This window comes from Lampetra planeri, chromosome 25 (genome assembly GCF_965212315.1).
Source record: "Lampetra planeri chromosome 25, kcLamPlan1.2.h2, whole genome shotgun sequence".
NCBI classification, from domain to species: Eukaryota; Metazoa; Chordata; class Hyperoartia; order Petromyzontiformes; family Petromyzontidae; genus Lampetra; species Lampetra planeri.
Window position 1 is genome coordinate 7,743,432 of NC_136131.1, and position 16,738 is coordinate 7,760,169.

Consider the following 16,738-nt stretch of genomic DNA (forward strand, 5'->3'; position numbering starts at 1 on the left):
TACCACCACTACACACACTGACACCACTACACACACTGACACCACTACACACACTGACACACCACTACACACACTGACACACCACTACACACACTGACACCACTACACACACTGACACACCACTACACACACTGACACCACTACACACACTGACACCACCACTACACACACTGACACACCACTACACACACTGACACACCACTACACACACTGACACACCACTACACACACTGACACCACCACTACACACACTGACACACCACTACACACACTGACACACCACTACACACACTGACACACCACTACACACACTGACACCACCACTACACACACTGACACACCACTACACACACTGACACACCACTACACACACTGACACACCACTACACACACTGACACCACCACTACACACACTGACACACCACTACACACACTGACGCTGCGTGCGCTTGAGCGAGCCCTCCGGTGACGTCACCTCGTCGGGCAGTCGCTGCAGCCTCGCCGGTGACGTCACGGCCGTGCGCCTTAACCCCCCCCCCACCACCCCCACCTCCTCCTCGGACCCCCCCCTCACTCCACTCCTCCCCCCCATCGTCTCTCTCCCTGCCCCCATCACATCCCATTCTCATCCTCCTCGCCATCACGACCATCACCTTCCTGGTTCTCATCGCACGTCAGCGGCGTCATCATCATCAGCAGCATCATCAGCAGCAGCATCATCATCATCAGCAGCAGCATCATCAGCAGAGAGATTCCGGCTGCGTGATGAAGGTAAGCAGCGTGGTGTAACCTCACTCGTTGCGTCCATCCCCAGGCACAGTCGCTCAGCTGATGGTGATGTCTCTCTGTGTGTGTGTCACTGTGTGTGTCTCACTGTGTGTGTCACTGTGTGTCACTGTGTGTGTGTGTCACTCTGTGTGTCACTGTGTGTTTCACTCTGTGTGTGTCACTGTGTGCGTGGCTGTCTTTGTGTGTCAGTGTAGGTACTGTGTTTATCAGTGTGTGTGTCAGTGTCATTGTGTCTGTGTGTGTCTGTGTGTGTCAGTGTGGGTACTGTGTTTATCAGTGTGTGTCAGTGTGTGTCTGTGTGTGTCACTGTGTGTGTGTCACAGTGTGTGTGTCAGTGTGTGTCTGCGTGTGTCACTGTGTGTGTGGCTTTGTGTCAATGTGGGTACTGTGTTTATCAGTGTGTGTGTCAGTGTGTGTCTGTGTGTGTCACTGTGTGTGTGGCTTTGTGTCAATGTTGGTACTGTGTTTATCAGTGTGTGTGTCAGTGTGTGTCTGTGTGTGTCACTGTGTGTGGCTTTGTGTCAGTGTGGGTACTGTGTTTATCAGTGTGTGTGTCAGTGTGTGTCAGTGTGTGTGTGTCACTGTGTGCGTCTTTGTGTCAGTGTGGGTACTGCGTTTGCCAGCGTGTTAGTATATTATCGTCACTGCGTGTGTGTATCTGTCTTTGTGTCAATATCGGTATGTGTGTATCAGTGTCATTGTGTCGGTGCGTGTGTGTGTCGGTGTGTGTGTGTGTCGGTGTGTGTGTGTGTGTCGGTGTGTGTGTCGGTGTGTGTGTGTGTCGGTGTGTGTGTGTGTGTCGGTGTGTGTGTGTCGGTGTGTCGGTGTGTGTGTGTGTATTATTTTGGCTGTGTGTGGGGAGCGGTGGCGTAGCGGTCAGCGCGCTACGCTAAGAACGACCCAACACCGGTGACGATTATTTAGAACCGGTCCTGGGTCTCTCCTAAGTCGACTCAGTCGCAAATGAGTAGCTGATACGGTGTGTAACCATCGCCACTGGGGGAGACAAAGGCGGCCGGGCGTGGTGTTGGCCACCCCCTCGTGTAGCCGTGCCGGCCTTCATAGTCCGCCACTAACAGCACTTGCCCCAACAGTCTGCTCAGGCTATACGGGGGATCTTTGTACGTGTGACGGTGTAAGTCTTAGCCATGTCGGTGTGTGTGTGTGTCTGTCTGTGTGTGTCTGTCTGTGTGTGTGTCTGTGTGTGTCTGTCGGTGTGTGTGTCTGTGTGTGTCTGTCGGTGTTTGTGCATCAGTGTGTATCGATAGAAGTGTTCGTGTCTGTGTTGTCCACGTGTGTGTCAGCGTGTTTGCTGTGTGTCTTTGTTGATGTATTTGTCAGCGTTACGTATCGTGGTGTATATCAGGGTATTTGTGTGAATAGGTGTTTTGTATCAATGTGTATCAGTGTGTGTGTGTCTGCGACTATCCTTGTGCCGGTGTGCATGCCTTATCAGTGCTGCCCCCCTGATTACAGACCCATTCAGACATTGTTGGTCACCCCGTGCCCCTTAAAGATATCAACGTTCGTCCTACAAAGTCCCATCACAAGGGAGAAACACAAACAAATGCACAATGTTTTGTTCGCGTGCCCGTATCGAAATGGCTGTACGCCGTATGGACTTGAAAGATCAATTTCCCTGCACAAGAATACGGGGTGAACCGTGTGGGTTTCCAGGTATGTGTGTGTGTATCGGTGTACGGTACAGAGGTGGTCTCTAACAGCACTTTCACACTCATTACCCACGTGGGTTTATCCGTGTCTTGTGTGTGTGTGTCGGGTGTGCTTGTAACAGTGTAGCGGCCAGTTCGATTCACGCCCACGGCCAAACACCGGTGACGATTATCTGAACCGGTGCTGGGCATCCCCTAGGTCGACTCGGCCTCAAATGAGTACCTGGTGCGGTGTGGTTAAATTAACCACTGGGGTGGCAAAGGTGGCCCGGGCGTGGTTTTGGCCACCCACCCCCCTCGAACAGCACTTGCCCCAACAGTCTGTTAAGGCTATACCGGGGGGAGGGGAATCTTCGTCTTTGTTTGGCACGACGCTTCGCGGCCACGTGCCTCAGCGGTAGAACAACCAGTGCCGCATTCAGCTCGTACGGGGCCCTAAAACAAACACACACATATTAACACACAAATGTTTAACTTGCACAGTAAAGTAATTGTATTTTTTCATTTGCAATACAGCCAGATAATACGACAAATCGCTAAGCTTAAACACGCAGTCGTTCGTAAAAGTTGAAGGCGGTATAGTACTATATTAATCGAGCAAGTGCAGAATCGCTGAACCGGAATTGATATCTTGAAAGCATTTAGCGCGGGGCTTTTGAAAGTGCGGGGCCCGTAGCTACATATGTAGTAGCTACTACACTACACATGTAGTAGCTACTACACTACACATGTAGTAGCTACTACACTACATGTGTAGTAGCTACTACACACACTACATGTGTGTGTAGTAGCTACTACACACACTACATGTGTGTGTAGTAGCTACTACACACACATGTAGTGTGTGTAGTAGCTACTACACACACTACATGTGTGTGTAGTAGCTACTCTTGCTACGAGGGCAATCCGGCACCGTGAGCAACTGTCGACGCCACCTTTCACGTGTGTGTGTATATATTTAGAGGACCGCAGAACTTGGGCAAATTGTCACCACCACGACGCCGCGGCGGCTGCCGTTACCGTCTTCCCGATCCTCCTCTGCGGTTCCGCGTCCTCTCCCTCTCGGGGTCTCCCTCTCGACGCTTGTGCGGCGGCTTGAGAAGTACACAGGGGGTGCTTAGAAACAATGCATTGTAATGCTGTAACACTTCTGGGAATTTGCAACAACAACCACGAGAAATGCGCCGCCTCTTGGCTCCGCAGACCGCCTGGATGGCGAACAAGGGGAGACTCTTTGACTTTTTGAAGCTGTTAACATCACATTTGTTACGATACTCATTGGTTCTTTCGGTGAAGTCACGTATGTAGAAATAAAATAGAATTTTAATAAATCACAAATAAAATGAAATTAACATTTTTATTTTATTTTAAAATAACATTTTCTTTTATTTGTGATTTATTAAAATTATATTCTAACTTCTAATTTTCTTTTATGTGATTTATTTAAATTTTATTTTATTTCTACATACGTGACTTTACCGAAAGAACCAATGAGTATAGTAATTCCTGCAGTCACGAAAGCTTCAATTCTAGATTTGTTATGATGTTACAGTGTATTGTCCGTTCTTTTTCCATTAAAAACGATAGTCCCATATAAGTGTAAAAACTTTTTTTTGAAGCACCCGGTATTAAATAGTTTTTAGATATTCATATTAGAATCGTTTACAAATGTTTCTCACTATACACACACACAGACTTCAGTTTGTATAACACATTTTAATTCTCCAGCCCTTCTTTGAAAACCATGGGAATTCACATTAGTAACTCAGTCACGATCCTTTAACTATATGTAGTTGATTATGTATGCACCACGTGTAGTCAATATGCCCGCGTATGTATTCGAGTCATAATGTAATCAGAATCTTTGTTTATACCGGGGGAATCCCATGAGCTATAAAGCTATTTTTTTACCCAGGGAAATCTCACTGAGTCTCGGGACTCCTTTACAAGAGGCTCCTGTTTCATTGGCTGTGTACACGCATTGTGTATGCGTGTGTTGTACTGTACTGCATGCACGTGTGTGTGTTCGTGGGGAGCGGTGGTGCAGCGGTTAGCGCTACGCCGCGCTACAAAACCCGGCGACCCGAGTTCGATTCCCGCTCACGGCCAAACACCGGTGACGATGATCTGAACCGGTCCTGGGCCTCCCCTAGGTCGACTCAGCCTCAAATGAGTACCTGGCACGATGTGTAAACATCGCCACTAGGGACACAAAGGTGGCCGGGCGTGGTCCTGGCCACCCACCCCCCTCGTGTGCCGTTCCGGCCTTCATAGGTGCTCGCTAACAGCACTTGCCCCAACAGTCTGTGCAGGCTATACGGGGGATTCTTTGTCTTTGTGCGGTGTATGCCCACTGGCCTATTTTGTGAGTGGTTCAGCACCCTGGACTTGCCAGGCGGGGGTCGCCGTTTCGATGTCCCGGCGCGGCACTTGAATGAACGATGTCCACCCATCGTGCGTGGCTGCAGCGCAGCAAAGTCGACCGGGGAGTTCGGCGCGTGCGGCGGGGCAAAGTGTGCGGCGCTCCAAACTCTTCCAAGAAGTCTCGAGCCGCCAGGCATCCATCTATACCACGGGAGGAATCCAAAAGTTCCATCTGTAGAGGCTCTCTCTCTCTCGCTTGCCGGACTCTATAGAGCGGTGTTTCTCACCGCAAGGCCCCGAGCGGGTCACTGGCGGTCCCTGGTGGCCTTTAGTGCGGCCTCTGAGCTGCGGGCCCCCTCCCCAATGAGGTACAACGAGTGAGAAGACCCCTCCATCATCATCGTCGTCGTCGTGCTGCTGCTGTCAAACTCCCGATGGTTTCAAACGTGTGGCGGCCCTCACTGAAATGATCCCCCCATCCTCCTCCCCGCTCTGTGAACGAGTGAAGAACACTGCTCGAGAGCTCCCGTGACGAGAGCGAGCTCTTGCAGGGGCCGCGCCTTTACCGCAGTTTTACTGCTGTCGTCCGAGTCGTAATAATCGGGTGCCTGGCACTCGCTTTCTCTTGCGTCAACACACGAGGCGTCAGTTCACAAGGCTCGGTGTCAATCCCCTGCCGGATGACACCAGCCCTCCCTGCCCCCCTCTCCTACTCTCCTTCCCCCCACGCCGTGCGGGTCATTGGACGGCGCGGTGGTCGAGACTAACGACGGAGTGGCAGCCAAAGGAGGGAGGGGGGGGGGTAAGAAAAACGCGCCCCCGAGATGTCGTCCATCACGGAGACGGAGCATCGAAATCGCGTAACGCAGCGAGATGGATAATTACACTGGTCAACACACTTTTTCTGGCACAAGGTATTCCAACGGTTTTCTAACACTGGTCAACACACTTTTTCTGGCACAAGGTATTCCAACGGTTTTCTAACACTGGTCAACACACTTTTTCTGGCACAAGGTATTCCAACGGTTTTCTAACACTGGTCAACACACTTTTTCTGGCGTAAGGTATTCCAACGGTTTTCTAACACTGGTCAACACACTTTTTCTGGCACAAGGTATTCCAACGGTTTTCTAACACTGGTCAACACACTTTTTCTGGCATAAGGTATTCCAACGGTTTTCTAACACTGGTCAACACACTTTTTCTGGCACAAGGTATTCCAACGGTTTTCTAACACTGGTCAACACACTTCTTCTGGCACAAGGTATTCCAACGGTTTTCTAACACTGGTCAACACACTTTTTCTGGCATAAGGTATTCCAACGGGTTTCTAACACTGGTCAACACACTTTTTCTGGCATAAGGTATTCCAACGGTTTTAAAGTAATTTTGCGGTGCTGATTCCAAATCTGGCATCAGTTTTTGTCTATCACATCAGGTTTTTGAGATATCAAATATTGCATTTTCAATAAAAACTGCAGAAGAACAATATTAAATGAAAGTGGATATCTACATAAAATTATATTATAAACACACTATCCTAAAAATACAGCACCGTATTTTAACACTAAAGCAGTCACTGTCTCGCAACAACTTGCAATCATAAGTGACAGAGTTAATTTCGGGTAAAATCAATGAAAATGGGGTATGCCGATAGCATAAAAATGAGACGTGATAGAGCAAATCTGAGATCAGATTTGGAATCAGCACCCTGAAATTAGTCTACAACAGCTGCAAAAGTCCAGGCCAGAAAAAAAAATGTTTTGTTTTTTTGTTGACCAGTGTAATAATTATCGTTGCATTTCGATTTAAAGCTTTCGTGACTGCAGGGATTCATCTTCTTGGTTCTTTCGGTAAAGTCACGTAGAAGGGAAGTAATAAAATAATAAAAATAAAACATAATAAAATTCCCTTCTTCGTGACTTTACCGAAAGAACCAATAATAATTCTCGTTGCGTTTTCGCAGCACCCGCGAGAGACGATGGCAGCTTATAGCGGCATTCATCCAGCAGTGGAATGACACACGACTGTAAATTACTTACTTGTGTTATTGTTACAGATGTTCACGGTTCGAATCAAGTGGCCGCGCCGGTTATCACCGCCGGTGCAATAATCGTAAATATTACTGCAAACGGGACTCTTGTATCTTGGCCTCTTGATGAGTTCTCGCCCGGTTCAACAAAACGATATCGGATTCTGGAACTCGATGTGAGTTGTGGGCACTCCAGACGCTTCGCTCTTATCCCGAGGGAAGAGGAAGTGCCTGTTCCGGTCACGATGCCATGCTGCTGCTGCTGGTCGCTGATGATGGCGGTGACCACGATGACTCTTGACCGTACTTAAATAAAAAAGAAGTAAAAATAATTCCTGAACTCAAAACGAAACATTTTAATTTTATTTTACCAGGTTAAGCCCACAGAAGCGACCTGGCCACAAATCATAGCTCAACGAAGTGGTTTATCACGTGGGCATTTATAGTACTACTCGCTAACAGCACTTGCCCCGACAATCTGTCGAGGCTACGCGGAGGATCTTTGTCTCTGCCTGCAGCTACGCAGCTGCTAAGTTCTAACCGGGAACCCGCGTGTGACGTCATCCCGTGCCGGCACGTGACGGGTCGTCCACGTGACGCACGATCCACTGCTAGATGTGAGGGGGGCCTCTCCCACGAAGTTGGTGCGAGCTGGTTTGGCGGGCAGCTTCATTCGATGTTTACACACCCACCACACCAGGTACTCAATTGAGGGGGTGGTTGGGGGATGGGGGGGGGGCGGATACTCGTCTCACGGATGTTGACCGTGAGCGGGAATCCAACTCGGGTCAACGGGTCCCTAGTCCAGTGCGCTAACCAACTGCGCTAACCACTGCACCACCGCTCCCCACACACATGCACACGGCCCCTGTGGGCCTTATAATCGCGAACTGTAAATGTCCCCCCGTTCCTTGGGGATGGATATTTTCGTCACGCACAAAAGACACAGATAGCCGGTATAGCCTTTAATAGGCTGTCGGGGCAAATGCTGTTAGCGAGCACCTATTAAGGCCAGCACGGCACACGAGGGGGTGGGTGGCCAGCACCACGCCCGACCGCCTTTGTCTCCCCAGTGGCGATGTTTACACACCGCACCAGGTACTCAATTGAGGCTGAGTGGACCTAGGGGAGACCCAGTACCGGTTCGGATAATCGTCATTGGCGTTGACCATGAACGGGAATCGAACTCGGGTCTCCGGGCTCCGAGCACAGCGCACTAACCGTTGCATTATCTGTGTCTGTGTGTGTGAGCAGCAGTTTTTGTCGTGTGAGCGGCAGAGGGGAGCGGTGGTGTAGCGGTTAGCGCACTGCGCCAAGAACCCTTCCACCCGAGTTCGATTCCCGGCCACGGCCAAACATTGGTGGCGAAAATCTGAACCGTTCCTGGGCCTCCCCTAGGTTCACTCAACCTTAAGTGAGTACTGTACCTGGCGCGGTGTGTGTAAGCGTTAGAAATGGGGGAGACAAAGGTGGCCGGGTGTGTGCGCTTTGTCAGCCTTAATAGGTGCTCGCCAACAGCACTGGCCCCAGGGGGATGTGTGTGCATGTGTGAGTACAGCGTGTTTATACTCTCATATCAGTATCTTGGCTTGCCTGGTGAAGATACAGAAAGAGGAGTGTGTGGATTACAGGGTAGATGGGGGGTTAGAGACATCGTGGTCGAGACTGGTGATGGAATGGATGTAGAGAAACACAGACTCACACAGAGACCCGCAGACTCGCACGGAGACCCGCAGACTCTCACGGAGACCCGCAGACTCGCACGGAGACCCACAGACTCGCACGGAGACCCACAGACTCACACGGAGACCCGCAGACTCGCACGGAGACCCACAGATATACAGAAATATAGAGTCACATAGAGACACATATACTCACACAGGCCAATTCCATACAGAAACTCACATTTGCACAGAGACCCACAGAGACCCACATAGGGACTCTGGATTGGAACCCAGCATCTCAGCGGTGCAGGCACGGTGCCTCTGATCCATGAGCCACTGGGCCGCCCCGAGGTTAAAGAATTATTCAAAATCTCCTCGCCTATTTAAACAGCACGGTGGTACAGGCCTACGGCTAGCCGGCACCGAGACCGTTGGTTTGCAAGTGCTGTTAGCGAGCTCGGGTGAAGGCCGGCATGGCACACGAGGGGGTGGGTGGTTAGCACCACGCCCGGCCGCCTTTGTCTCCCCAGTGCTGATGTTTACACAGATGCACCGGGTAGTCATTTAAGGTAGAGTCGACCTAGGGGAGGCACAGGATCAGTTCAAGTATTCGCTGCTGTTATTGGGACTCAAACTCGGGCCGAAGGGGTCGTGGCGCAGTGCTCTAACCACTGAGCCTCCGCTTCCCCTCATGGACCCCATGGCCACCGCAGTGCCCCATGGGGGCCCTCTGGACGGGTGCGAGGGGGCTGGTAACCCGTCCACCTTCAATTTAATTACCAGCAAACTACGTGGAAAGAAATCTACACACCCACACGCACGCGCGCGCGCGTCACACACACACACACACGCTCACACCTGGACCAAAGGTGACGGAAACACAATGGGGCGGCGTATCCGTCGTCTCCCGTTACGTTATCGATCGGCAAACATTTACTTGTACCGAGACCGAACCGCACCCCCCCTGGAATTGAGCGTCACGGAGAGTCGAGGGTTGGTGGATCTCTCAGAGACGGCGTCGTCGTCGTAAATAACAAAACAAAAATCCGTGCTTCGTTTTCGTTCAACTGCAGCTCGGAGAATTTCAAATGTCGGTTTGAATTCACGCGGCGACAAAACACTGAAAACTAAAAACACAAAAATTGTCTTTTTTTATTTTATTTTACCAGCTAAGGCCCACTGAGCTGTAGAACTCTTTTTCAGGAGTGACCTGGGTATCACAAACGATAGCCCAACGGAAGTGGCTTATCACGTGGAAATGTATAGCCAAATACTCTAAAACGCACGTTTCTAAATGTGGAGGGAAAAAGCGGAGAAAAATCCACGCGGCCACGGGGGAGAGAGGCGTCAGGATCGGAATCAAACCCACGACCTCCTGCATACCAGGCGAGGTAGTTAACATCTGGCCACCGTGATGATGATGGTGAGAGACACGACAAACTCCAAATCTACAGCAGGCGTCAGGGTCGGAATCAAACCTACGACCTCCTGCATACCAGGCGAGGTGGTTAACATCTGGCCACCGTGATGATGATGGTGAGAGACACGACAAACTCCAAATCTACAGCAGCCGTCAGGGTCGGAATAAAATCCACGACCTCCTGCATACCAGGCGAGGTAGTTAACATCTGGCCACCGTGATGATGATGGTGAGAGACACGACAAACTCCAAATCTACAGCAGGCGTCAGGGTCGGAATCAAACCCACGACCTCCTGCATACCAGGCGAGGTAGTTAACATCTGGCCACCGCGGCGCTCCCTATGACTCTCCTGCGGCAGAGCGAACCGGCGAAAGTCGCTGCCCTCTGCCGTGCGCGTGGACTAGAGGACGCTCACAGCAGGAGCAGGAGGAGGAGGGATCTGAGAGGCGGTAGCTCATCTTCTGGGTTCTTTCGGTAAAGTCACGTAGAAGGGAAATAATAAAAATAAAACATTAAATAATTCTCACGACGTTTCGGCCACAACGCAAGCAGCCGTCCTCAGGTGAAGACGCTGTCTTTCCGACAGAACTGTTCTTCACCTGAGGAAGGCTGCTTGCGTTGTGGCCGAAACGTCGTGAGAATAATTTTATTATGTTTTATTATTATTATTATTTTATTATTTCCCTTCTACGTGACTTTACCGAAAGAACCAAGAAGATGAATCTTGCAGTCACGAAAGCTTTAAAGCGAAATTTAGGCGGTAGCTCATTCCCTTGGGCCGTAATCACCGGAGCCTGGCACAGGCGATCGCCGAGTCAACACCCGTGGCGTGACATCGGTGGCGGCGGAGCATGAATGTCACCGCCGCCCACACCCCGCCCCCCACCGCGTTATCGCAACTCGAGTTGGGGCCCCCCCCATAAAAGTCACGGTCACCCAGCGAGCGAGCGTCACACACCTCTCCGCCCGCGGGAAGCACGGTTGGCTACGGGCGGTCGAAGGAAGTTCAATGCACGTACGTACGGAGTACGGCAAACGTGACGGAACTCGGTTCAACGCGTTTGTCCGTAACACCTCTCCCCTGTCCTTGCACGCGACGGAGGCAGCGACAGCAATGATGATGATGTTGTTGTCGTTCAGGAGCTTGAGACCAATGTCGAGTTCTGCTGCTGCTGCTGCTGCTGCTCGCCAGGACGAGAGGGCTTCTTCAGCAGAGAGAGAGAGAGAGTTCGTGTCGTGTCGCTGTTCCTCCGTTGAAGGAGCGGAGGCCACAGTGGGTTTTCCACGCGGTCCGTAGCTTGCGTGGGCACAATCTCACTAATGTGGCTCGTGTCTTTTACGTATCTAGCGGGGTCACCATCTTTTGGGTCTCGAGGATTCTGCAAGTACCTCTTTGGGTCTTAATGGGGTTACTTCGTGGTCCATAGTTTCATCAGTCACACTTCTGTGGCTTGCCGTTAATGTCTCTCTACGTGTCTCTGTGTGTCTCTGTGGGTCTCTGTGTGTCTCTGTGTGTCTCTGTGGGTCTACTGTAAGACCCATAGTCAAGGCTGCATGGCCACAATCGTACGACTGTGGATTGTATCGTTAATATTCCGTTCACGACGGAGATGTGCGCAATCGGTCCATCATTAACACCGTGTGGCTTTGATAAAAGCGGGGGGGTGTGGGAATATAAATATTTATAATACTTGACGTATCGGGCGACAGGCCTTCTTCATAGCAAACCAAATAATTTCGCAAATATGTATTAGTAAGATGGCGCAGAAAGTGGGTTGTTGACCCACCAGCGGCCAGTCCAGGTTATGTTTCTCTGCCCGCCTCACTTAATCGGTGCTCACGATCGGCAATTTCCGCAACAACCTGCGTGGCTACACTGGTTGCTACGGTGGCCAGGAGATGTTAACAACCTCGCCTGGTATACAGGGGTTCGTGGCTTCGATCCTGACCCTGACGTCTGTATATTTGGAGTTTGCTGCGTCTCTCACCCCCGTGGTCGCGTGGATTTTTCTCCGGGTCCTACGGCTATTCCCTCCACATTTATAATCGACGTCACGCGTTTAGAGCATTTGGCTGCCGTAAATGTCCACGTGAGAAGCCCCTCCTCGTCGAGCTATCATCTGTGTGGCCAGGTCGCTTCTGAAAAAAGGCCGTAAAGCACAGTGGGCCTTACCTGGTAAAATAAAACGTTTAAATTTCGATTTAAAGCTTTCGTGACTGCAGGGATTCATCTTCTTGATTCTTTCGGTAAAGTCACGTAGAAGGGAAATAATAAAAATAAAACATAATAAAATAATTCTCACGACGTTTTGGCCACAACGCAAGTAGCCGTCCTCAGGTGAAGACCAGGTCTGTCGTTCAGACGCTGTCTCCCCGACAGACCTGGTCTTCACCTGAGGACGGCTGCTTGCATTGTGGCCGAAACGTCGTGAGAATTGTATTTTATAATGTTTTATTTTTATTATTTTATTATTTCCCTTCTACGTGACTTTACCGAAAGAACCAAGAAGATGAAACGTTGAGTTCAGGGTGACCTTTGTCTTTGTGGTTGCGCGACGCTAGCGGCACGATAGATCTTTTGCTGGCGCACTGGCGGGGTGGATTGTAGCGCCGCTGCATCGCTTGCAGCGCCGCGTGAGAGATGACGACAACGACTTGGCGAGGTCTCCATCCAGCAGTGGAGAGATCATGGCTTACGGACGACGATGACGACCTGTGTGTCATGTGCCCCCCCCCCTGCCCCTGCCCCCACCCCCTCCGCACCATTTTCGTCACAGCATCTTCATCTGCTGCCCTCGTTCCACTCGCGACCGCAAGTGCTGCCCCACTTTGGGGGAGCAGCCGATTGCTGATTGGCTGCAATCACACTCAAGGTAACCCCCCCCCCCCCCCAACTTCCCACACACACTCCTCGGACTAGCTGTGCCCCCACAACTGATTAGAGTAATTAAATCTGTAATTGACGAGGAAACCAATCGCAACAGACTAGCAGTCCGTCCCTCCAAGCAGCCAGGCAGCCAGCAAAACTTGTTTACAACGTAGTATGAAACATGAATGCATGTCCTCAGTGTCTTTGTCCCATTGGTGCCTGTTGGGATGGTCACGGTTTCTGAACTCCGAAAGCCGGGCGGTTCTAAACAATAAAAATCGGCCACACGCGCAGTTCCTTTGAGCTGGTGGATCTCGACAAGTCCTGAGAGATTTTGTGCAATCCATAATTAGGCTCCTTCAGCCGATGTTTACGGTTCATCGTGAACACACAAACTCAAAACGTCCATCGGGAAGTTTTTTGTTTAAAATGACATTGGTCATCATGATGGTCATTTTGAAACTGTAGTTCTCATCTCGTCCCATGGTGCATAGAAGTGCCATCCACTCGGCTCTCCATTCACGTGCTATGCAGAAGGCCCACTGCCCGAAACGTCCATTATATAAGTTTCCATTTAAGACCACAACAATAACAAACAACAACCGCCCTTGAAGACCACATAGGGTTATTGACAAAGGTGTTGAGTTTTTTTCTCTCCGTTATTTGTGTTTGCAAGTCATGTCCTAGGTAATGTCATAAGACTTGTCGTGAGTAAAATCGTAAGTGATGTCGTAAGTAATATAAGTGATGTCATAAGTAACGAGATGAGGACGTTCACATTTGGAATGATCACCGACCAGGTAGAAATCTGCGGAAGCTCGTCCACCTCCCTCTCACTCGACCCTTGACCTCCCGCTTGTAACCCACAGGGACAGTGAGCCACGGAGCCTCTCCCTACCCCCCCCCACCACCACAAAAAACTGGGGGGCTCAGCGACCACTCGAGTGAGTGAAGGAGCTAACGAACAAATGAGTGAATGAGACACTTAACGATTGGTCGATTGAATTGTCATGCGAGTGACTGATGGGAGTGAATGAACGAGTGATTGAGGGAACGAGTAACCGAGTGAATGAGTAACTGACCGTATGCGCGAACGTGTGAGCGACTGCGTCGGTGAGCGAATGAACGGGCTGGATGGAGAACGAACGATCAAACGAGGACACGGCCGAATGAGTTCACGAGCAAGCGAGCCATTGGCTGAACTATTGAACAATTGATTTGACGTTCGAGCGAGCAATTGATCGGGGGAACCGGCGATGAAGTGCTTCTTCAGCTAATGATCAAATGAGTGATCGAATGTGTGATTAAAGCGAGCGATTGCGCAAGCCGGCGACTGGGCAACCAAACAATCAACTGCCCCGACTGACCGACTGACCCACTGATCAACCGACTAACCCACCGATGGACTTGACTAACCTATCAACCAAGCGACAGACAAACCGACTAACAAAGCAAATCGATTGAAGAACCAACTCACCGATTAACCAACCGACCGACTTATCAACCAACTGACCAACCACGCAAACGACCGACCGACCGAGCACCCAACCGCTGAACCCGATCAACTGACCAATCCCATCAGCCCACCGCTCACCCATTCAACCAGCCCACCGCTCACCCATTCAACCAGCCCACCGCTCACCCACTCAACCAGCCCACCGCTCACCCATTCAACCAGCCCACCGCTCACCCACTCAACCAGCCCACCGCTCACCCATTCAACCAGCCCACCGCTCACCCATTCAACCAGCCCACCGCTCACCCACTCAACCAGCCCACCGCTCACCCATTCAACCAGCCCACCGCTCACCCATTCAACCAGCCCACCGCTCACCCATTCAACCAGCCCACCGCTCACCCACTCAACCAGCCCACCGCTCACCCATTCAACCAGCCCACCGCTCACCCATTCAACCAGCCCACCGCTCACCCACTCAACCAGCCCACCGCTCACCCATTCAACCAGCCCACCGCTCACCCACTCAACCAGCCCACCGCTCACCCATTCAACCAGCCCACCGCTCACCCATTCAACCAGCCCACCGCTCACCCATTCAACCAGCCCACCGCTCACCCACTCAACCAGCCCACCGCTCACCCATTCAACCAGCCCACCGCTCACCCATTCAACCAGCCCACCGCTCACCCACTCAACCAGCCCACCGCTCACCCATTCAACCAGCCCACCGCTCACCCACTCAACCAGCCCACCGCTCACCCATTCAACCAGCCCACCGCTCACCCATTCAACCAGCCCACCGCTCACCCATTCAACCAGCCCACCGCTCACCCACTCAACCAGCCCACCGCTCACCCATTCAACCAGCCCACCGCTCACCCATTCAACCAGCCCACCGCTCACCCACTCAACCAGCCCACCGCTCACCCATTCAACCAGCCCACCGCTCACCCACTCAACCAGCCCACCGCGAGCGATGGGAGGCGGTGGAGGCCGCGCGGCCGCGGCGATGCCCGTGGAGCCGCTGACGCTCAAGTCGCGCTGGTACATCTACGCCATCCACGGCTACTTCTGCGAGGTGATGTTCACCGCCGCGTGGGAGTTCGTTGTCAACAAGAACTGGAAGTTCCCCGGCGTGACGAGCGTCTGGGCCCTGTTCATCTACGGCACGTCCATCCTGGTGCTCGAGTGGATGTACCTGAGGCTGCGCGGACGCTGCAACATCCTGCTGCGCTGCGTCGTCTACACGCTCTGGACCTACGCCTGGGAGTTCTTGACGGGCCTCGCGCTGCGACAGGTCGACGCCTGCCCCTGGGACTACTCGCACTTCCGCTACAACTTCATGGGCCTCGTGACGCTGGAGTACGCGCTGCCCTGGTTCTGCGGCTGCTTCCTCGTCGAGACGATGGTCATCCGCAACACGCTGCGCCTCCGCTTCGACGAGCGCGGCGAGCGCAAGGCCAGGGCCGCCGCCGTCGCCGCGAAGGCCGAATGACCGCGGACACGGCAGAAGAGGCGGAGGTGACGGAGGAGGTGGCGGAGGAGGTGGCGGAGGAGGTGGCGGAGGAGGTGGCAGAGGAGGCGGCGGAGGAGGAGGAGGCCGCGGGAAAGCGGGACCGGCGATCGGACGGTCACGACAAACGATCGATCGGTATGCTTCGAGCGAGCGGGCGGGTGGAGTTGGGGGAGGGAGAGGGGCCCACCGATCAACCGATCCACCGATCGATCGGTTGTGCGGTCGGTCGACTCGAGGGGCCGGTACCCCGGTCGCAGGGCGACATGAAAGCCGGGTGACGACCGCTGCGCTGATCGGTCGACCCACCGACCAAAGCCGGGCGTCCGTGATCCACCAACCCTCTCGCGGATGACGGAGAGTCTCCTCGGAGATGGGGGGAGGTCTCCGGGGACGGCAAGGAACCTCCCCTCAGTTTCCGTCGCTTCTCCGGAACGCCACAAACCGCGTCGCCATTCCGGTCCGGCCGGCCGGCGCCACAGTTCGGATTTGTGACGGCGGCGCGAAGTCGGCCATCGGCACGGCGAGCGGTCGGTAGGCCTGCCGCTTGTCGAGAGCCGGGCGATCGTGACGACGCCGATAATTTATTCACATCTGAGTTGCCAAACGTGGATTGAGTTGGAGGTTACGTTTCCAGTTTACCGGCGTTTAAATTCTTGAATGTATATGTCGTTCGATCTCTAATCCGCCGTTTATTTTTTTTGCGGTTTTTTTTTCCCATCAAAGTAGTTTGGAGGATCTTGTTTGTTCTTTAAAAGTCTTAGAGGCTCTTTGATTGTGTTTTTAAAAAAATCTAATTTGTTTAATTTAAAGAAAAAACTTTCCATTTCATCGTCCTCCTACTCCTCGTCGCAGTTTCCGTTTTTGTGTCTCTCGGGGTTGTTCCGCCAATTTAAAGCGGCACGACTCTTGCGATCTTCCCCAATTAATTTATTACTTTCTCAACGCGCACA

The 16,738-nt window shown here is 52.1% G+C and overlaps 1 protein-coding gene across 2 annotated transcripts; it reads left to right on the forward strand.

Moving 5' to 3' along the window:
* The first annotated feature begins 588 nt into the window (after positions 1-588).
* On the forward strand, positions 589-15,835 carry TMEM229B (transmembrane protein 229B). 2 transcript variants are annotated; one of them, XM_078606162.1, is made up of 3 exons: positions 589-771; positions 12,722-12,817; positions 13,683-15,835. In XM_078606162.1, the coding sequence occupies exon 3, from the start codon at positions 15,249-15,251 to the stop codon at positions 15,765-15,767; it is 519 nt and encodes a 172-aa protein (XP_078462288.1). In that variant the 5' UTR covers positions 589-771; positions 12,722-12,817; positions 13,683-15,248; the 3' UTR covers positions 15,768-15,835. The 2 variants fall into 2 exon arrangements, with proteins under 2 accessions (XP_078462288.1, XP_078462287.1); XM_078606161.1 differs by lacking the exon at positions 589-771 and adding an exon at positions 10,878-10,959.
* Positions 15,836-16,738: the final 903 nt, after the last annotated feature.

What these genes read in the sequence shown, in the direction of transcription:
- TMEM229B (XM_078606162.1), top strand. Translation starts at nt 15,249, where the DNA reads ATGGGAGGCGGTGGAGGCCGCGCGGCCGCGGCGATGCCCGTGGAGCCG.